Genomic DNA, 24,331 nt, shown 5'->3' with positions numbered 1-24,331 from the left:
GAAACAGGCTCCAGGCTCTGAGCCATCAGCCCAGAGCCTCACGCGGGGCTCGAAATCACGGACCGCGAGATCGTGACCTGGCTGAAGTCGGACGCTTAACCGACTGCGCCACCCAGGCGCCCCTTAAGTTATTTTTCTTAACACACGAGAGACTTTCAGGTATTCAATTACAGACATTAATTTTTCCATCTCAATGTAAGGCTTAAAAATGTTACTTAAAACTAATTATACTCTTACCAAATTCAATGTCAAAAAGAGTAAAATTAAGAGTATACAGTGGACATTTTAGTTCATTCCTCAAAATACATTCTACCCCAGGTGATTCTCTGGTCTAAGAAAGAGTTCCTTCTCAACTGATATACATTAGCATCCGAAAGTGTAATCTACAGTCCAACAGCTTTGCCATCATCTGGGAGCTTGTTAAAATCACAGTCCCTATCCCCTGGGAAGACAACTGCCTGCATTTTAGCAAGATATGTCACATGATTCACATGCACATGAAAACACTGCCCTACCACCAGGGTCTCTTAGGTGGATTTCACGTGTATATTAGACACTGAATCTATGGTCTCAGACCATTCACTCTTGCCACAGACAAATTCCAACACATATTCCAGCTTGACAGATGAATATTACTGTTTTCTATATGTACTGTGAAGTTTAAAAAATTAAAGGTTGGAAAATATTTGATTGAGCTAATCAAGTTCATCCCATGCCTCCTTCCAGAGATGGCGTAATAATGGACATAAAATCCAACTTCAGCCAATGAAGCATGAGGCAGTCTTTTAGGGCAGTGAATGAGGCTCTGGGAAAATTTTGTTGTTCCTAAGATGCCCCCAAAGGACACTCTCTTATTCTTCTGATCATTGCTGTAACAGGAGGCTATGCCTGAAACTGCTGATGGCAGTTCCTAACATCCTGAGGATTAAATCAACACAGAAGATGAGAGAGAGAAATTAAGAACAACTATGTTCTTGATAGCATTACTGAGTCACAGAATCAACCAATCCTAGAGCATGCATTACCATTGGATTTCTTATTACAGGAGGTAATGGATTTTCGTATTTTTTTAACGCCAATTTAGTTTGAGGTTTCTGTTAGTTGCAAATCATCCTAATATAGAGAAGGAATGGATAATTTTGCTGATGGTGTCCAAATTTCTTCATGCATTTTCAAAGGTAAAGCAGTTCTGATGCTATAAGCATCTAGAGCATTATCATCTATAATTTCAATCTATCCAACCACTCACTTGAGCTTCCAAGAAGGCAAGTTCCCAGTGGAAAATGAGCAGTAAAGTTTCAATGAGCATTATTGAGGTTTCCTCTGGGCATATCATTTATTCCAAGTGTTTGCTGAATGAATGAGTGAGTGAATGAATGAATAATGGCACAGATGTACAGAAGTAAAATTGCTCTCTAACACATTTATAATTACTTTGAATTCCATTTTATTTTTACCTCTTCTCTTTTTGAAAGCTACCAGGTCTCATTAAAAATTACTATTGCCAAGAAGTCCCTGTCAATATCATACACTTAACATAATTTTGCCTGCTACATTTCTATAGCTCTCCTCCCAATGTCATTAATTATATGGCATGGAAATACTCAATATTTAAATAACACAAAGCGTAATATATTAACTACCATATCATACCACTCCAAACCATGGGTCCATGCGATATCTTATATTTTTCTGTGTATTCAGGGGTATTTGCACAGCCAGCAGTTATGTCCCCTCATGCCTAAGGAAAAGGGAGTTTCACAGAGTCCATATATTCATTTAAGTCATCTCCCAAAAGAGGTCACTTCCTCATGGTAAGGCCATTTCCCTTTAGCAGTACAGGGAGATTGTCTGAAGGGAGTGTTTCAGGCCAGAGTATCCTTTATTTGTTTTCCTAATAGAATAATGACCATGTAGTACACATCCGTGTCCCTGATATTTCTCACTACATTTCTCCATGAATATCCCAGCTTCCTGGCCCTTCAGGTCTGATAAAACTTGGGCATAGATTTTCCAAGTCTCCTAGAGTTCCCAAAAAGCTTCAGCTTTTGTGGTCACCATGGTTTCTGGCTTAATAACACACCTCTTGTTGAAGAAGCACTTCTTATTTTCTTCCCTAGTGTTGCTTCCTGCACTTAAGAACTATAATTCTTGTTTTTGATTCCTATATCTCAGGCTCTGTTTCTGGGAGAACCTAACCTAAAACACTGTTATCACTTTTCAAGGTGCTTATCTAGAACCAGGCAGTATATCTGTTTTAGGGGTGGCATGGAGAGGCAGCCAAAAATTAAAAACAAGAATAAATGAGGAAACCATATAGTGGGAAAAGGAGAACCAAGGAAGGGTAAATGGGAGGAGCAAGGGTAAATAGGGTAAATAGGTAAAACATTTAGAAGGTGAATTTGAGCAAAGATTTAAAAATACAGAAATACTATGCATATGCCAAATGTCTTTTTAAAGGAATAAAATGTAAAATTTTGGATCAACAATGGCTTAAATACAACTGTGTTCTCTTGCTCCAAAACAGAGCAAAGCAACAGCAATTTCACTCTGTTATTACCATTTTGGTTTATGACACATGGAACCTACTGGCCCCCATTTGACACACAGTACATTGGAGAATTGCTTCAATTCAAACTTTTCTAATATTGCTACTCAAATCAATTTACCTTCAGTTCCAAGGGTAACAAGATTGTTGTCTATTAGGGTGGAAGATAGTTTTGAACAACCCTTCTGCTATTAGAGAATATTCTTTTGAGACAGACTTTGCAATTGGTTCCATACTTTCATGCTTTCAGCACAGGTAATAAGCACAGTGTCCCTTACTTTGCCATCTAAGAGAAAGATTTCTCTTCAGGAAAGATAGCTACACCTCTAATCAGCCTTGGATGGTCTATATTTAAATAGCAGTGGAGCAGGATTGTAAACCAGCATAGAGGGAATTTGGGGAGTAGCTTCCAGGGAAAAGGCAATAGAGTAAATCCAAACATCTACCTTCATTAAAGAATGTTTGGTAACTTGTAAGTTGAGTCAATTTTTGTTAAAAGGCAGCACGTTAGACAGTCCCTTGATTTAGCTGATCAGCCTGAAAATGTGACTTCTCACTGTCTGCAAGAAAGCATTGTATGAGGCCCGTTGGGGAAGATGAAACACAGGAGTGGCTTCTTCCTCCTAACTCATAAGCAGTTTCCTTGGCCTAAGTGATTTGCTGACTTGAAAAGGACTCTGAGCTGGGAGACATGTGGTAGGGGCAGGATCATTAAATATCTTATAAACTATAGTACAGTTTGCACGTTACCCCAAAGGTAACAAGAGACCCATGAAAGGTTTTATTTATGACCAGATTTGTGATTTAGAAAGTTTGCTGGGGTTGCTGTGTGAGGAATTGAGTGGAGGGGAAGAGAGGAGAGATTAGAGACAGAGGAAAGGTAATGGTTATAATGGCTGTTTTAGTAGACAAGTGAGCAGAATTCAGCCACAAGGGAGTGATCCTACACTTGTTCTCTTTAAGAAGACTTGGGGGTAGACACCAGTCACTGATATTCTGTCAAAGAGCACATGCGGAGATAAACATTTAATGTATCCATGTGACTTCCAGACCCCTTTTGATTAGTATCAGACAGGTCATACTTCAGGTCATTATTTAGAAGTATATACTATTTGCATTTAGGATAATCTGAGATAATTTACAAGTTAAAATGAAAAATCAATTCTCTACTGAAGTTGAATTTATATGCATGTCCTATGACAGAAATTCTACTCTTAGGTATGTACTAAACAGAAATGCACACACATGAGCACCTCAAGACATGTACAGGGATGGTCACAGTAGTGTTATTTCTAATATCCCCAAGTTGGAAACAACCATAATGTCCATCCAACAACAAAAATAGGTAAGACGTGGTATATACAATAGTATGATATACGTAAGGACATAACAGAGCAATGTCAATGAAATACTGGTACAAGTCACAACATGGAAAATGTCATAAACATAATACTGAGGAGGAAAAGGCAGGCCCAAAGAATATATAGTGCAGAATCCATCTACAGAAAGTTTTTTAAATGAAAGTTTTTAAATGAAAAATGAAAACCAGGTAGAAGTTAACCTTTTGTAAGAGATACTTACATGTATAAAGGAAATCTCCACTTGTAAGAGTGCCTCATTCTCTGTACCAGGAAAGGGGGGGCGGTGACTCAATCTCTAGAAACTCTGATCAATGGAGAAGACAGCAACTTAAATATGTATAACAACTTTGTGTTTACTGCACTTTTCCTGGTAGCCTGCCATAACTGACTCCCCAGTCCTAATATCTTCTTGGTCTTTAGCTCAAGATTGTATTTAAGGTGATGACTTCTGGCCATTCCAGGGAGTTACTCAGTATTTCTAAGGTCACTCCCATGTGTACAGGAAGTATATGGTTATTCAACTTTTGTTTTTGTCATATTAATCTGTCCCATAAGATTTTAATTCTTCGACTAGCCAGAAGAATCTTGAAAGGTAAAGTAAAAATTTCTCCTCCTCAACAACAGTGTTGGAAATGTGAACGGTAGTTCTACTTGGTGAAAGGAAGGTAGTAAGAAAGCTGGAGCACCAAAGGGCCACCTGAGATGTTGATAATGTAGGATTTCTTGGCATCGGTGGTAACTGAATGAAAAGGTTCACTATGAAAATTCATAGAGCTCTACCCAGAATGATTTGGCTACCTTTCTGTTGTACTCTTTCATAAAAATGTTTTTAAAAAATAAAGATCCAAAGAATCACAAATTCATAGGAGATTAGTCACAAATACATAAAAAGCTATGTTTCCTTTTACCACTAAAAAAAAAAAAAATGCAGTGCTGAGCAGGATGTTTAGCAATAAAATAGACTTTCCATATAGGAAACAGTGACAGTAGCTTTTACTATGTATCTAAGCTGAGTTACTACTACCAAAATATTTGACTACAAATGTTCAAGTAGCTAAATGTAAAAAGAGAAACAATCTGCATAACTTAGTTCTAAAAGGCAATATGGTATAGGTAAAAGCAAATGCGAGTTGTTAACAGAAATTATGTGTTAGAGACTAAGGAAAAATAATTCTACCTAACATTTTTCAAGCACATACTGTATGCCCAAAGAGATAGAAAGTTTGTATTTTCATTTTCTATTAATGAATACATATGAGGTAGTTGGCATTATTATACCCTTTTGACATTTTATGAAACTGAGACTCAGTAAGGTTAAATAATTTTCTCCTATTCCCACAGCTAGGAGATGACAGGGCAGCATTTTACCTCATACCTGATAGTCTGTCTCTTTAATCTCCTACATACATCAGGGTGGATTTGGGCAAGTCATTACACCTCTGTAAGCCTCAGTCTCCCCTTCTATGAAATAGGAGGGTTCTCCCAAGTCTGCTTTTAGTACCAAACATAGTGGTTGTCTTAACTGTTTGGATTAGGAAGGGCAGCCTTGCAGAGAAAGGCAACTGCAGAGAAAATCTTTTCCAGAACTGATCTCACCAGAAATGGCAGCTTCAGTGGCAAGAATCTCAGTTCTGGCAGTATTCACCCACTTACTTGCCTGACCAAAAGAACTAGCAAAAACAAACCTTTGTTAACAAATACACATTCTTGAATCCCTTTAATTGTGTAGACTACAGTCTCCAGAACAGGGTCCTGGGAAACTTTTTAAAACACCCTCCAGTCCCATGGTGATTGTTCTATTCTTATGATCAATAAAGGCTATGAAAACAATGAACTCTGGATTTCAGAAGATTTAGATAAACTTCTCAGGGAGACCATTTTTATCTTGACTCTTAAGTCACACAGAAAAAAAAAAAAAAAAAAAAAAGAAAAATCATGATTCAACAAATGCTTTTCTGTAGGGATTTATCACAAGATCCAGTCAGGATCTAGGTAACTTGTGTTCTGGGATATTGGGATAAAGCTTGAAAAATCTAAAGGGTACAAACTTTAACTAGTAGGTAAGCCCTGAAGATTTAATGCATGGTGATTATAATCAATACTCTATTACAAACTTTGAAGTCGTTAAGAGACTAGATCATAATTGTTCCTACCACAAAAAGGAAATGATAACTATGTGACATGAGAGATATGTTAGTTAATGCCTTGATAATCACTGCAATATATAAATGTACCAAATCAGCATATTGTATGTCTTCAACTTATACAATGTTACATGTCAATTATATCTTTAAAATAAACCTGGAGAATTAGCATGCCATTAAAAAACAGATATTCAGCAAGTTCATAAGTTCAACTTAACATTCTAAAAAGTATGCTTAATATAACCAAATCTGGTGGTTAAAGTCAAAAGCATATTCCTTCAATGCCTGAAAAAAATGAAAAAGAAAAAAAAAGGAGCGAAGTTTCCATTCTGTATTTAAAGCTTAAAAAATACTTGAGAACTTCTACTTTAAGTACTTGGTTAAGAAGACAGTTTTCTAAAATTGCAAACACAGACCATGTGATTTCCTATTAAAACTGACTTATCCAAAGTAGTATTTCAGGACTTCAGGAATTAAGGAGCTAAGGAGGCGTGGGAACACAGTGAAAGAGTTACAAAGACAAAATTTGACAAAATTTACCTGCTTCATAATTTAATAGCTGTCTGAAGCCAATCCTGAAATTCCTGCCTAGGGACAATATAGGGGCTAAGGGCAAGCTGCCCTAAGATGGGCCATTTTGACATGAAGATTACTTCAAGCTGAAACCAATCAAGACCCTATGGGCTCAAAAGAAACGTTGGCACCTCCCTTAACTACAGAAGAATCTCAACTGGAGTTCTTTCCCAAAATAGTGGTTATTCCCAGAGATAAATTTTATCTGAGTGATCCATCCACATGGCAGGGCAAACATCTAATTATCAAACATTTGCTCCTCTTATCACCCCATGAATTGCACTCCTTTCCCCTAAAGTCCCAGACTCCCACCCCATTCTCTTTAGTTCGGGATGACTTGTATACTTCATTTTGCCTGTCTTTGGAATTTCCACATCTGTGTGCATCTCCCATTCATGCACTGTTAAATTTTATTTTCTCATGTTAATCTGTCCCATGTCAGTTTCAGTCTTAGCCCAGATGGAAGGACCCTTGAAGAAGACATGAATTCTTGCTCCCAGGCAACAGCACTGGGGACATTTACCAAGCCAGCCTAATAAAGAACATTCTAGAAGTACCTAAGAATATCTTGAACAACTGAAAGTGATTTTGAATATTTTCAGAGTAGCAATGCCCAATATTAAAACAGCAAATCACAAGACAAAGTGGACAACAGGTAAAGGAAAATTTCTTTCATGATTTACTCTGGCAGCTCTCAAAAATGATCAAAAGTCCAAAAGATTATAACAACCTAGGGGGTACTACTTTGGAATGATCAATAATAGTTTATGTGGAGACATCAATGTTGGGGGAGAGAAATCTCTTAAGAAAAAACAATTTTGGGGGGACCCAGGTGGCTCAGTTAGGCATCCACCCCTTGGTTTTGGCTCAGGTCATGATCTCATTGTTCCTGGGTTTGAGCCCTGCTTGGGATTCTCTCTGCCTCTCTGTCTCTGCCCCTCTCTTGCTGTCTCTGTCTCTCTCTCAAAATAAACAAACTTAAAAAATAACGAGAACACCAATTTTTCTTGGAAATGATGACAGGGCAAGAACAGAGAAGAAAAATTGCATCTCCTCTGAGCTCAGCTCAGTGACATATCACAACTTGAGAGCAGTCTGGATTGGCAGACAGGCATAAAGGATAAAAAAATGGAAGAACACTAGCCCTTACGAGCCATTCCATGCTGCCTCTGAGATGGGGTGCTGTATACCTGAGTTTTGGAATAATGAGTACTATGTAGGGGAGAGGTGAAATGTTCTAGGAATATCTGCCCTATTAAATCCTCCCAAATAACCCTGAGGAATGAATCACTGTTTCTCTTGATTTACGGCATATGGTATTTCCTACTGAAAACAAGATTTCATCAAAGGTGCAAACACCAACACCACACAAGAATGGTATACCTGAATGTACTTAATTATGGATAAGCTTGGGCTGCCTTCCATATTAATACTCAAGAACAAGACTTCTTACTCCATTACAGTCTGGGTCTCCTGCCAACATAGTAAGTCCAAAGTGAGCAAAAACACTGCCAGGAATGATTAGGACTAGCCTAGGATGAGTGGGAGTTGGCCTGGTCAAAAAGAAGCAAGAAGCCAAAACTGGTTAAGCCAAATTAAAGCTCAAGTGTAGCCATATTTTTCTGATAAACAGACATTCAGATAGAATGACAGTTATCCTATTCCCACATCATAAACATGCTACTGTTAATTAATGAAGCAGTATTTAAAAGGAGCATAAGCTATTTATCTATAGAAACCTTTTTTTTTTTTTTCATCTTAAAAGGTCTTCTAAGGAAGAAATATTCATGTGAAAATATTTCTATGTTTCTTTGGAAATAAAACATTCTTAAAAATCTTATTACACTGCTGTGGAAAATAAAATGCACTGTAACTCTATTTTCAAATTTAGATCCCTCCTCTTTGGTGAGACAACACACCTTTAAAATGGCAATTGTTTCTAGAAAACACATTTATTTTATATCCTCTCATTCAGTTGCAAACATAATGAAAACTCTTTTAAAATTGTATTTAAGTAGGTAGCATGTATTTTAAGAAGTATAGGTAATGAATCATAATGTATGTTTTTTTTTTTTTTTTTTTTTTTTGCCCATACATACTGTGAACACACAGATTTGCAACCTATAAACAAGATATAATTTCCTAGAACACTCTTGCCTTCAGTCATGTGAAGAACTCTTACGGGGAAATATAAGTCCAGTAGAGCTCTAACTTCCCCATACTTAATCTTCTATTAAGGAGACTTTCAAAAGAAAAAATAACAAAAGTATACAGTATAAGTAATTCACTCAAGACATTACAGACTATAAAAAATTAAAATATATTATGTATTTTATTATGCACAGGAGAGTCAAAGTATCTGCCAGCTGACCTGATAATCCAATAAACCATTTACAAAGTTTCTGGCTTGATTAGAGTTTTGGGTAAACTCTATGCTGGAGCTGCAGGGTCACAAATATACTTAGTAGAAAGCTATTCAAGTAATGCTGTCGCTTTGTCACTTCTAGAGAGAAAGCTCTCATATTGATAGGTTTGTTTACAAGGGAGGCTTTTTATGAGAGATTATAAAAATTGATTCCACTAATAGATTCAGAACAGTTTATGAACTTGTGTACATAACAGCAACCCTTTATTATTATTATTTTTTTAATCACAGAGTTATGTTTCAATAGGGTTTCCACATCCAGGAATTTTCAGAGGAATCTTGAAAAAATTCAGGCAATAATAGTTTGGAGGTTCTTATTTCTTTCTTCTAGAAGGGCTAATATTTTTGAGTATTTGAATGACACATTGTAGCAAAGAGATCAGGGTTCTAACATTTTTTGTATGCAACTAGCTACCTACTCAACCACAAGATTGTGACCTGAGCCAAAGTGGGACGCTTAACTAACTGAGCCACCCAGTCTCCCTGTGAAGCCTTCTTTTAAAATAAAGAATCCAGTAAATATAATTTGACAATACACAAGGTAGTGCACTAGTGGCTGGAATGAGTTACACAGTAGAAAGACTTTGCCCTCAAAAGACCTCCCATTCTAAATGGAGAGGAATGAATAAGTATATGTAGGTATGCTGATATTTACATAGCCATATGTATTATATATACATACACCAAGTTGTATATGTTTATATATATTTATATATATATGTGTGTGTATATATATATACATACTACATATACATTACTACATTACATACTACATATATGAAGTATATGTTGGGCTCAATCTGACATATACAGAATTTTCCTCTTGCATAAGTACTAAAGATATGTGCCTCTCTTACTGCTAAAATTTGGTTATTATTTTTAAGCTCTTATGTGAATAGAGGAGGAAGTATAACCTGGTTCTAAAAACAGGAAAATAAATGCAAACATGATAACCAACTGGAAAGTAGACAAATAACCTAAGGCCAGTAGTAAAAATGAACTTTACCAAAAAGCCTTACTATACCTCTAACTAGATCATACTTCCTCAAATAGTGATCTTTTCTAAAGAAGACTTGCCATAAATAATAGAAGTTGGAGAATATTTCCTCAACAATGAAAATTCCTGTCAATTTATATTCAGATGAGTTAAGAAAATATGGCTAACTTCAAAAATATTTCTATATATTATATAATGTGCATACACACATACACATACACACACAGGGGTGCTATCATATTTAAGAGTAAATATGTAATAAAGTCAGCAAGATAGCTTTCCACAAATCTACTTACAGGTAAAAGTATGCTTGCTTTAGAAAAGGAATTGCTCTGAGGAGAATTTTTTCTCCATTTAGGATTTTTTACAGCAGTATTTCCCCTTGCTGTTAACAGACTTGCAAGTGGGAGGGAAGACATATTACATGTCGCCTGGACCAATTAACTTAGGTTAAAATATAGAGTATGGATTAGGGTGAAGTTTTCAATTCAAGTTGAATTAAGCCACATACATACTAACTATCTGAAACTTCTTTATAGCAGCATATATGCCACACTATATTTGATTTCTTGTCATTCAATCCCAGGATTCATTTCTGAGTGTAACAAATGAATGTCTTTGGAATGCTAAAATTCCCTTCTTCAGCTTAAAAGTTAGAAACACCTCTTGCAGACAGGCCCATCTTCACTGAATTTTCACTTATGGAATTTATCTAAATTATTCTTAAAGTTGGGCTTATTATTTTTAAAAAATACATATTTTTTTTATTTTGAGAGAGAGAGAGAGAGAGAGAGAGAGAGAGGCCTCAGAGAAAGAGGGAGACAGAGAGTCTCAAGCAGGCTCTGTGTTGTTAGCGCAGAGCCTCAGGTGGGGCTTGATCTCACCAGCCATGAGATCAGAACCTGAGCAGGAACCAAGAATTGGATGCCTAATTGGCTGAGCCACCTAGGCACTTCTGGGCTTTTTTTTTTTTTTTTTTTTTTTAGCTTGTACTACACTTCTTAAAGTTACCAGTCTTATATGTCAATTAAGCATTTTGAACAAGTTTCCCTTAAGTCACAACAGGTTTACAAGTACTTTTATCTTATTCATACTCTCAAATTTGATAGACACACTTCTACACATTTGCCTTTGCATAGTGGAAATACAGTCTTAAAGTCTGCATTCCAATGAAGTTCCTTTAATCCCCTGACAATTTCTTAGTTTATAAAATTATCATATTGAAATTAGTGTTTAACACCAGTGTTATACTAGCTTCCATAGATAGTTTTGAGAAATAATAAGAATTGCCATGCATTTTTTACAGCTTTGTAGTTATTTTCCATTCTAAATGCCTGGAAAATCCCCTAGGGAGTGTCACATAGTCCTTATACATAAAATTCACTTGAAAAATCTCCTTGTAATCATAAACCTGTATTATACCTTTCTTTGTACAAAAGTAAGGCTGATCTCCTTATGCCATCTCTGCTATGATTATTTCCCTCCTGTTTTTATTACTCATATATCTTAATCTTCCCTTCACCAAACTACTGTTCATGTGGAGTTTTTGGGTCTGTTTTGTTTTCGCAACTTCTATGTTGATTTTACGATCTTCTGCTTTGTCTTCCCCAATAGGTTTACAATAGCTTTGAGAGAGGAAACTATGGTCGCTATTTTATGATATAACCTTAAAAAACAAGACTAGAATACTGTCATCTTACAACAGAACTATTTTTGGATGGAATGGTAATTTTTCACTTTTCAGTGAGTTATGGGTCTTTTAGCAAAACTTAGGAAAAAATAGCTAAAGATACTGGCCTCAACTTGACAAATGACACCTACTTATATGCATGCTATTCAAATTAATTAAGAATAAACATAGATTAAATTAATTAAGAATAAACATAGATTTCCCTTCTATTAATCTGTATGAAAAACCTAATCAAAAGGGGGTTCATAGCGCAGAAAATTAATAGAATTAGTAATAGAAACTTGTGTAGCTATTCTGTTAATATACAGGCATGATCACAAAGGATATAACTACACATATAAGACAACCTTCACCAGTTTAAGAATACAGAATTTTCAACTATCACCATCTTGTGCTCCTCTTATTCAATTGATTAGACACGTATGTATCAGTCCTAATCTAATAACCATTATGCATCATGGGAGAAATCTGAGGTCTTTATTATAATTCTTAACTAAATCTTAGACTGTTACATGGGTAAAGCCAACTAACATACTCTAATCAACTTTGCTTAGGATGACAATTTTATTAGATGTCCATATGGAAGGGTATCCTTTGGGGTTCCATTTATGAAAATAGCTTTGACTTTTTGGGAAACAGAGAAATAGCTCAGAAAAGACATGAAAATCTGGAAACTTTGGTAACATTGAGAAGAAAGGAAAATTAGATCAAGAGTTAGGTGAAGGAAAATAGAATCCCATTTCTGGAGTACATGTATGAGACCACTAACTATACTTACTTCCATAAAGTAACTGACATTCTCCCAGATTATTTATATTTAAATACATATATACACACATCGCTTTTATAATAACATTAATCAAATTATGCTTCAAAAACATTTAAAAATCAAGAGGATTTAATTTTTGTAAGTGTTATTATTTCTAGTAATACCAGGTTGGTCTCTACCTAGGAGCAGGCAAGTCTTCTATTACTAACTGTTATATTACTTCATGTCCTCCTTACCCCTCTCCTGAACTACTTGCAACATGATAATGACTCTGATTTCAACAAGAAATTATCAAGTGGATAATTTTTAGCTCCGTGTTGTTGCTGCTTCAGGCACTTTACCTGATTCTTGAGATCCAATTTGGGACATGGGCGACCTCCATTGTAAGGTTTTTCTTTTAGCCATTTGGACCGAATTCGCACTCCAATCCCACAAGATGAACTGCAAGACCCCCAACTAGACCAGTCACTTAACTTGCAATCAAACGGGCATGGGATGACACATTCTTCTTGAATATAACCTGAAAGAAAAAGATTTAAGGGAGGAAAGTCTGGTCAAAATGTACTGATAAAGTTTACTTTCTTTTTCCAGTATCATAGCTCAGATTGTTCAATAATATCACTGCAATGGTTTCAGTGATTTTCTACTCAAACAGACCATCATTTTAAGAGATAAGTACATATACTCACATCTGCATTCCAAATTTGTGCCATCTAACACTTGATAGCCAATTCTGGGAGGGGAGTAAAGAAAAGTTCACAGTCCTGCTCTCTGTGATAAAGAAATAAAGTGGTTCAGGGCAAATGATGGCACCATATCCTCTTACTGACCCTTGTGTTCTATAATTCCCCAACTCCCCATCTGGGATCAGGGTGCATAAGAGAGTCCATTTTTTTTAGTGTCTTTCATCTGCCAAGCTTTCACTAATAGAGCTCTTGATTCTCACTTCCTAGTAGTGTGGCTTGGAGGTGGGAGGAGGACAGAGAGTGGACAACACAATAGCAAGAGCAGGGTATTATTAAAAGAGGAACTATAGGAACAACGAAAGGTTGAAAGATGAGATTAGACTGCAATCAAGAGACATGGGTGGAAGTGCACAGGCAGATGTTCTAGCTTACCTGGCCTTGCTCTTGTCCCCAGTCCACTTCTTACTACAGTCTTTCTCTGGAGGATCTCATTACTTAACTATCACCTCTACTGATCACTACCAAACATATATTTACAATTCTTATCTCCCTACTAACTTTATAAGACCTACTGATACATTCTAATTGGATGGCCAATTATCTCCAAATTCAATGTATCTAAAACTGAGGCCAATTTCCTTGAAAAACATGTTACTTCTCTTGTTCATTCTTATTCATTATAATGAAGTGCATCATATCTGATCCCTGTACCCTGGTGTGCATGCCTATATAATTTCATCACTTTGAGTGTGGGCAGGACCTGTGAATGTAACAGGAAACCACTCCCAGGATTAGCCTATGGTATGTGGCAAAAAGGAAGAGAATTCACTGATAATAATACATCAAATTAGTTGTTTTTGAGATGATCAAAAAGGAGATTGAGAGTTTGGCCCAATACAGTGGCATGAGATGACCCTGAATTCACCTCCTCCATGGAAACACCAAATTTAAACCTATTTATATAGCAATTCCTCCTGAAGAACTGTGGGCTGACTTAACAACTTCTGCACAACAAAACAGACAACATAGAGAATGGCAAGAGAGATGGCAACATGGTAATTAAAGAAACCCCAAACCCAACACTGTTAACTACGATAGTATGGAGGGGCCACAAGTAGGTTTGTCTACCTGGGGCACAGAAAAAAACCAAACAAGCTATGGTTTAAAAGAGCAACTAAAATAAAAAGGAGCCAGGCTTAGATCTCTGCCAAACAAAGCTGCTGAAATTCTCTCCAGGTTGGAGGGGCTAGAGAGCATCACAGTTTACATTTCCCCTCCATCTTGACAACATAGACAGAAGCAGGGTCCAGGCATCCTAGTCACCCTGCCACCTCAGCAACCCCCTGGGCACCCAGCCCACAATAGCTCCACAAAAAAAGGCCACAGTTTAAAAGAGCAACTTGGATGGCTCAGTCCTTTAAGTGTCCGACTTGAGCTCAGGTCATGATCTCACAGCTCATGAGTTCAAGCCCCCATCAGGATCTGTGCTTACAGCTCAGAGCCTGGAGCCTGCTTCTGATTCTCTTTTCCCCCTCTCTCTTTGCCCCTCCCCTGATCATGCTCTGTCTCTGTCTCAAAAATAAACATTAAAAGAAGAAAATTTAAAAGTACAACTTGGAGATAAAGGTTGCAGGCCTAAAACTCTGCTCAACAGTGGGAGAGCTGCTGGAACTCTAAGTCATAGGGCCTGTTGAATGCCACAGTTTATGTTCTCCCTCTATCTTGGTAGCATGGACAAAAAATAGGATCCAGGCACCATACCTTGCCTACTGCCTCAGTGAGACCCTTGCCCCTAAACAACACTAGCCCCAGCCAGCTGTCCCGCCAAGGAGGCTCCAGGACAGCTCATACCTGGTCAGCACTGGTCAGCACTCACTGCAGCTCTAGCCATCTTACCAAGGAGACACATGCACAAAGCACCCCCAAACACTCCAGGTATGTACCACTCAGGTTCCAGACAACTTGGCAGGGCAACCCCTTGTGGAGTGCTTGGCAACACCTGGCCCAGTCCTGCCTCAGCTCCAGCCACCCTTCCAGGATGCCCTGGTGTGCAGTACCCTGGGACACAAAACCCATGCCGATAAAGGCTGTAGGCATCCTGCCAGGGTGCCCCTTTGTGCAGAGTGCCCTAGAACACCCAAGCTTGCATCCACTTCAGCTTTAGCTATCTTGCCAGGGCAGCCCCAGCACATAGAACCCAGGACCCCTGCACGCAGCAGGCACAGCTCCATCCATCCAGCCAAAATCATCAGACATACCTCTAGTTTAGGTGAATAGCTCTTCTGCCTAACTGATACAAAGTCAAGCAAAATGGGGAGATAGAAGAATATGCTCCAAATGAAAAAAACAAAAAGAAACCTCAAAAAATGAAATGACATGGAAATGAACAATATGCCTGACGAAGAGTTCAAAGTAATGGTCATAAAGATGCTCACCAGACTAGAGAAAAGAATGAATGAACCCAGTGAGAACTTTAAGAGAAAGAAAACAAACAAAAAATCAGAGTTGAAGAATACTACAATAACTTAAATGAAAAATACACTAAAGGGCATCAACAGAGAATTAGAGGACACAGAAAAATGATTCAATGATCTGGAAGACCAGGTAATGAAAAGTGACCAATCTGAATAGTAAAAGACATACAAAAAAAGTGAGGATAGGTTAAAGGATCTTTTATACAACATCATGCAAATAAACATTTGCACTATATGGGGTCCCAGAAGGATAAATGAGAATAAAAGGTGCAGAAATCTTATTTGAAGAAATAATAGCTGAAAATTTCCCTAATCTGGAGAAGAAGAGACATCCAGTTTGAGGAAGCACAAAAGGCCTCAAACGATGAACCCAAGGAGGGCCACATCACATTACATAATAGTGAAAATGGCAAAGATTAAAGATAAAGAGAATTTTAAAAGCAGCAAGAGAGAAACAACTGTTACGCACAGGGTAATCCTCATAAGGCTATCGGTTGATTTTTTTAGCAGGAACTTGGCAGGCCAAAAAAGAGTTGCATGATATATTCAAAGTGTTAAAAGGAAACAGACAAACAAAAGAAAATCTGTACTCAAGAACACTATCCAACAAGATCATCATTCAGAATTAAAGGAGAGATAAGAGTTTTCCAAACAAAAATCAAAAAGCAGTAAACTTGCCTTAAAAGAAATGTTAAAGTCACTTATTGGAAACAAAAGGCCATAAACAGAAAAAAAAAAAAAAAAGAATGGAGGTTAAAAAAAAGATGTAAAATATGACAACACATATATGAAGTAGGGAGGGGAAAGTAAAAATATTCTTTTAGAATGTGTTCAAACTTAAGTGACCACCAACTTAATATAGATTGCTATATATTTAGAATGTTAAAAATGCTATATATTTAGGATGTCATGGTAACCACAAACCAAAAACCTATAACAGATACACAAAAAATAAAGAGAAAGAAGGCCACACATAGGACAACAGAAAGTCATCAATCACAGGAAGAAAGGAACACAGTAGTACATTAGTAACCAGAAAATAAGAAAATGGCAATAAGTATATCACTATCAATAATTATTCCCAATGGAAATAGGCTAAACGCTGTAGTCAAAAGATATAAATTAACAAAATAAATGAAAAGCAAGCTCCATCTATATGCTACCTATAAGAGACTCACTATAGACCTAAAGACACACACAAACTAAAAGTGAGAAAAAAAAAGATATTCTATGCAAATTGAAGTGGAAAAAATCTGGCATGGCAAAACTTATATTAGACAAAATAGACTTTAAAGCAAAGACTTTATCAAGAGACAAAGAAGAGCACTAAATAATGATACAGGAATCAATCCAGTAATTAGATAATGGTACAAATCTATGCACCCAACATTGGAGCACCCAAATACATAAAGCAACTATTTGAAGATCTAAAAGTAGATGCTGACAATACAACAACAGTAGGAGACTTTAACACGCCACTTACATCAATTCATAGATAATCCAGGTGGAAAAATCAATAAACAGTAGGTTTGAATGACACATTAGACTAGATGGACATAAGATACATACAGAAAATTCCCCCCAAAACAACACAATGAATTATTTTCAAGGACCAATCGAACATTCTTCAGGATAGATCACATGTGAGGTCACAAAGCAGGTCCCAATAAATTTAGGAAGACTGAAATCATACCAAGCATCTTTTCCAACCACAATGGTATGCAACTACAAACCAATTATTAGAAAAAGACTGGGGAAAAAAGAACACAAACACATGGAAGCTAAATAACATGCTACTGAACAACCAATGGGTCAGTGGAGAAATCACATCAATGGAGGAATTTTAAAAAGTACCTGACACAAATGAAAACACAATGCAATGATCCCCAAACTTTCCAATATAGTAAAAGGTGTTCTGAGAGGGAAATTTGTAGTGATACAGGCCTACCTCAAGAAACAAAAAATCCCCAACAATCTAATCTTATGCCTAAAGGAACTAGAAAAAGAACAAAGCAAGCCTAAAGTTAGAAGGAAGGAAATAAAAATAAGAACAGAAATAAATTAGAGAAAAAAAAAATAGAAAGATAAATGAAACCAGGAGCTAGTTCTTTGGAAAGATAAACAAAATTGGTGAAATTTGGCAAGATTAAAAAAAAAAGAGAGAGAGACAAGACCCCCAAATAAACAGAATCAGAAAAGAGGGAATGACAACTGATACCACAAATACACCAAGGATTATAAGAGACTACTATGAAAAAATTATAGGCCAACAAATTGGAAAAACTAGAAGAAATGGGTACATGTCCAGAAACATACTATCTTTCAAAACTACATTAGAAAGAAATTGAAAACCTGAACAGATTGATTACTAGGAACAAAATTAAATCAGTAATAATAATAATAAAAAAAAAAATTCCTAGCAGACCAAAGTCCAAGACCAGATGTATTCACAGGTAAATTCTACCAAACATTTAAAGAAGAGTTAATACCTATTCTCCTCAAATTACTACAAAAAAATAGAAGAGGAAGGAAAGATTCCATATGCATTTTGCAAGGCCAGCATCATCTTGATACCAAAAGCAGACAAAGACACTGCAAAAAATATAATAAATATATAAATAAACAAAGAAACAAACTATGGGCCAATATCCCAATAAACATAGATGCAAAAATCCTCAACAAAATATTAAGAAACTGAATTCAATAATACATTAAAAGGAACATTTACCACGATCCAGTGGTATTTATTCCAGGGATGTGAGGATGGTTCAAAAGCCACAAATTAATGAATGTGATGCACCACATCAACAAAACAAAGGATGAAAATGATAAGGTCATCTCAATATATACAGAAGAAGACCTGGACCAAGTTCAACATCCATTCATGATAAAAACTCTCAACAACATGATTTTAGAGGGAACATACCTCAACACATTAAGATCATATATGACAAAGCCATCATTAACATCATACTCAATGGTGGAAGACAGAACATTTCTGTAAGGTCAGAACAGAGACCAGGATGTCCTTCTTACCACCTTTATTTAACATGGTACTAGAAATCCTAGTCACAGCAGTTGGACAAAAATAATAGACATCTAAATTGGTGAGAAAACACAAAACCGTTACTAATGGCAGATGACATGATATTATGCAAATAAAATCCAAAAGAAGGGAAAAAAAACCTATTAGAATACATGAATCCAGTGTAGTCACAGAATACAAAATACACATAAATCTGCTGCTTCTATACACGAAGAGCAAAGTAGCAGAAAGAGAAATTAGCAATCCTATTTACAACTGCACCAAAATGAATAAAATACCTAAGAATAAACTGAACCAAGGAGGTGAAATACTTATACTCTGAAAGCTATAAAATGCTGATGAATGAAACTGAAGAAGCCACAGACAAATTGAAAGATATCCCCATGCTCATGGACTGGAAGAACCAATATTGTTAAAATGTTTATACTACCTCAAGCAATGGACAGATTTAATGCAATCCCTATCAAAACACCAATAGCATTTTTCACAATATCTAACAAATACTAAAATTTGTATGGGACCACAAATGACTAGCCACATTGCTAAAAGCACTCTTAAGAAGAAAGAAAAAATCTGTAGGTGTAACAGTCCCAGATTTCAAGATTTACTACAAAGCTCTAATAATCAAAACAGTATGGTACCAGCACAAAAAGAGACACCTATCAATAAAATAAAATAGGAGGCACAAAAATAAAGTAATGCTTATATGGTCGATTATTCTATGACAAAGAAAGCAAAAATATACAATGGGGCAAAGATGGCTTTTCAACAAATGGTTATGGGAAACTGGAAAACTACATGCTAAAGAATGAAACAGGACCACTTTCGTACACCATATACAAAAAAAACCAAAATGGTTTGAAGACCTAATGTGAGACCAGAAACCATAAAATTCCTAAAAGAAAACATAGGCAGTAATTTCTGAGACACTGACCTTAACTACATTTTTCTAGCCATGTCTCCTTAGTCAAGGGAAACCAAAGCAAAAATAAACTTTTGGGACTATAACAAATTAAAAACAAAAAAACAAAAAACTTTTGCACAGCAAAGGAACCAACAAAGCAAACAGGCAACCTACTGATTGTGAGAAGATATTTGCAAATAATATGACTATAAAGGGTTAATATCCAAACTATATGAAGAACTTCTACAACACAAGAAAAAATAATCCAATTAAAACATGAGCAAAAGACTTGAATAGACATTTTTCCAAAGAAGACATACAGATGGCCAACAGACACATAAAAAATGCTCAACATCATTCATCATCAGAGAAATGCAAAGGAAAACCACAACAAGCTATCAAATCACACCTGTAAGAATGGCTAGTATCAAAAGGACAAGTAATAACAAGTGTTGTCAAGGATGTGGAGAAAAAGTACCCTCATGCATCACTGGTGGGAATATAAATTGATGATGCCACTGCGGAGAACAGTATGGGGTTTCCTCAAAAAATTAAAAACTGAAATACCATATCATCCAGTAATCCCACTACTGGGTATTTACTCAAGGAAAACAAAAACACTAATTGGAAAAGACATATGCACCCCTGTTTATAGCTGCATTATTTCAAATAGCTGAAATACAGAAGCAACCCATGTGCCTGCCCATTGATTGATGAATAAAGAAGTGGTGTATGTATAATGGGATACTGCTCAGCAATATCTAAAAAAAGAATGAGATCTTTCCATCTATGACAATATGGATAGATCTAGAAGGTATTGTTCTAAATCAAGTAAGTCAGGCAAAGACAAATACCATAGGATTTCACTTGTATGTGGAAACTAAAAACCAAACACATAAAATGGGCAGAAATAGACCCATACATACAGAGAACAAACCAACGGTTACCATAGGGGAGGGTGATGAAAGGATGGACAAAATGAATGAAAGGGGTGGGAGGTATGGGCTTCGAGTTATGAGATGTGTAAGTCATGGGGAAGAACATTACAGAATAGGGAATTCAGTAAATAGTATTTTAATAGCATTGTATGGTGATAGATGGTACCTACACTTGCGAAGATAATGTGAGATACAGAGTTGTTGAACCAGTGTTGTGTACATGAACATAATGTAACCTTGTATATTAACTTTATTTCAATAACAGTAAAAGAAAAGGACACAGTGTCCATGATAGAACATTAGGTGTGAAACTACCACTACCACCACAACAAAGAAGGGAGGAGATTATTTGGAGTGGGCTTGACTTAATGAGATGAAAACCCTCATGAGAGTATCTGGGATATTTTTGTGGAGGAAGAGATTTTCTGTTGGCCTTAAAGATGCAAACAGCTGTGGATAAAAGGCCTGGGTAGTGGCCACATTGCAGGGACTGAAAGCACTCTCCAGGATCTGAGGGCAGCCTCTGGCTGTCAACCAGTAAGAAAGCAGGGACCTCAGCCCTACAGTGCATGTAGATGAATTGTGCCAAGAATTCCAAGGGAGCTTGGAAGAAGAGCTTTCCCCAGTCAAGCGTCTGATGAGACCCTAGCCTTGGTCTCCATCTTAACTATAGCCTCTTGAGACTCTTAAGCAGAGAATCTAAGAAAGTCATTCCTGTACTCTTGACCCATGGAGACAGAGATAATAAATGTTTTGAGCTGTTAAGTCTGTGATAATTTATGCAATTGAAAATTAACATATCATCCCCAATGAAAATTTGTTATCTTAGACCTTCCTCTGTCATTGTATACATATATTAAGAAGTGTACTAAGTTCCAATTGTTGAAACATCCCAAATGTGTCCTTTACTCTTAAATTCCTTTGTCAGACCTTGGTTCAAGATCTTACCGTTTCTGGCCCAGAATACTACAATATTCTCTACACTTTTCCCTAATCATTCCCTTTTATTATTGGTCAAACACTCTGAAGAAAAAGTTACTTTTCTAAAAGAAATAACTTATGCTACTCCTACTTTTAAAACCTTTGCTGATTCTTCATTTGCTTGAAAATAAACTGCCAAGTACTTTGCAAAATCTTTAAGATTCTTTACAAGCCACTCTAAACAAAGGCTTTCAACTCTAGCTGTAAAATATATTTCCCCTGCCCAGGACATACTGCAGATCAACTTGACCAGAAATGTCACAGATTGAGACCTAGAGAAATATGCAGGGGAGTCTACTGTGCAGTCAAGGCTGAGGGCCACCTCTGTAACTCATTCTTTTGCCCTTCCCTCCCCTGAATTGTGAAATCTGTCCACATAGACTAATTCCTTTTCTCCAGTAATCTCTATGCTTTTCCTCATGAAAAAATGTTCTCTTACCAGCTTAGCCTCCCACTTACTTGCATTACATCGGGCACTCTTTTGCCAACAGCATCAACCACCTGGCACCACTGTTCTTCTGCCCGCCAGTCTGGCAAAACTTCAGACCTAGACTGGTCCAACTGTTTTCCTACTCTGCTTAACCCTGGACTACCAGGCAGAGAAGAAGAAAATGCTAATTGTATGCTTGTGACACTGCAGTGTGTGGTATCCTATCCATCTTCAGTCAACCATGTTCTCACACTGACTGGAGGTTCTTCTGAGGTTCCTATCTCTCCCATTCCATATTACAGCTTGTTTACGCCTTCGCCATGTCCTCAAACTTTCAAGATCTCATCTCTTCTTTACCGGAGAAAAACAGAAATAAGAACTCCTTCAATTTTCTGTGAATATGTCTGTATGGATTCCCTTATTTTTCTTCTCTCTTCATATGATTCATTTGAGATTTGAGATTATTTGAGATTATTAAAAGATTAATTTTCTCTACTGTTTTACATGACTTTAATTCTACTATCCTTTGCTAAGAGCTTTGAGTATTAATTTAGTATTAGGTACATAACAAATGCTAATATAAGATTATAGACCCCATAAGCATTACTTGATTTTATAGAGAAACTGAGTCACAAAAGGATTCCATTTGCTACTTAAAGAAAACAGCAGGAGGGGCACCTGGGTGGCTCAGTTGGTTAAGGGCCCAACTTCGGCTCAGGTCATGATCTCACGGTTTGTGAGTTCGAGCTCCTTGTCGGGCTTTGTGCAGACAGCTCAGAGCCTGGAGCCTGCTTCTGATTCTGTCTCCTTCTCTCTCTGCCCCTCCCCACTTGTGCTCTGTCTCTCAGAAAAAAATAAATGTAAAAAAAATTTTTTTTAAATATAAAAAAAAGAAAACAGCAGGACTAGTAATTAAGTGGAATTAATTTTCCTGGCATACAAGTTTCAAATATAAAATTCCAGGGGACTTTATATAAATAACTTCTAAATATTTTAGTGACTATATAGATCCCATTTTAAAGAAGATTTTGAATTAGATGCCCTTTTAATTCAATGAGATTTTTAAATCATTTTCACCTACACTTGCGTGATGAAGGATTTGGAGAGCCTCTAGCAACATTTTTTTTTTCTTTCTTTCACCCAAAGACATAAACCCAGAGGATCTCTGTGAAAGTCAAGGTCATAAATTCAATAAGTATAAAATAATTTTGAAATTAAACAGGATTAAGCAACAGTGACATTTATTTTTCAGGAAAGTTATTTTCATGCTAGAGTATACCCCAAAGGAAAGCCCATAGTGAGAACCATTAATAATTGCATATTCTTATACCTATCTCATAATTGAAAGGATTAGTTTTACCCACATACTTAGAGTTTTTGGCAACAGAATATGATCAAATATGACTACGTACAAGGTTAACCTGCCATAGGAGAATTCCAATTCCTGACTATGGAAACTTCACTAATGTTTTAAAAACTCATTTACATAAAATATACCACAGAATAGCTTCACTGGCAACATTCATAAATCTAAATCCAATTGCTGTGAAAGAAGCAGTTTTTCTGCCAAAAATATTTTACACCACAATTTATATGCAGAGTACATTGCTTGGACCATCAGATTACTTGGCCAAGGGATGCTTCACATTCCATTTTAGTTACCCATATGCATATGAAGCTAGGGATGAATTAGTGATTACAGAATTACCAATAGAGCATATATCGAACATTGTGACTTTGTAAAGTACAAACATTACACATAATAGGTGTCCAAAAAGTATTGTTGATATTATGGAAAAAGAGGAGCTGAATAGGACCCATTAATAGTACCTCTATCTATATTATAACTAAAGGAATTTATTTAATAACTTAAACATCCAATGGGACTGAAGCCCAGAAACCTGAAATGACTTTTCTATCAATATTAACTAATCACAAATTTTGCTGTTTAGGTAAGTACAGTGAACATAGGTGAAAATACAGCTCTCTGAATCAGGTCATCTGATTGATGAAACTACTTCCTAATTCATTACCTACTGTGCATTTGTTTCCTCTATCATTCAAGTGGTAACACATCCCCTACCCACCCCCCAAAACAACAACAACAACAACAACAAGGTCGGTTTTTGGAGGTTGTAAAATATTGAGGATATTAAGTCTGAGGAAATAACCTAGATCAATTTACTTGTATTTTCCTATTGTATAAAATAACAGCAAACATTTTAACTAGAAAGTGTGTGTTCTATTTACTGACACTTGGCTAAAATAATGAGAACACAGTTCTAACAGTAAGACAGGGAAAAAAAAAATTCTGATCCTCTTTTCCTCACTTCCAAGTGAGGATCTGGGAGCACCTTATGAGTTA

General features: G+C 36.4%; 1 protein-coding gene across 2 annotated transcripts in view; it reads right to left on the bottom strand.

Annotated features, from left to right (window-relative positions):
• THSD7B (thrombospondin type 1 domain containing 7B) overlaps positions 1 to 24,331 on the bottom strand; it is a 1,621,840-nt gene that overhangs the window by 180,974 nt on the left and 1,416,535 nt on the right. For both annotated transcript variants that reach the window (XM_040474954.1, XM_040474955.1), the window contains one exon: positions 12,849 to 13,027. In XM_040474954.1, coding sequence (XP_040330888.1) covers positions 12,849 to 13,027 — 179 coding nt within the window. The remainder of the gene's footprint in view (positions 1 to 12,848; positions 13,028 to 24,331) is intronic.

The sequence above is a fragment of the Herpailurus yagouaroundi genome, unplaced genomic scaffold (genome assembly GCF_014898765.1).
Source record: "Herpailurus yagouaroundi ecotype Mexico unplaced genomic scaffold, PumYag 140, whole genome shotgun sequence".
Taxonomy (NCBI): domain Eukaryota; kingdom Metazoa; phylum Chordata; class Mammalia; order Carnivora; family Felidae; genus Herpailurus; species Herpailurus yagouaroundi.
The sequence above is the reverse complement of the archived record's forward strand: the minus strand, read 5'-3'. Positions and strand labels throughout refer to the sequence as shown.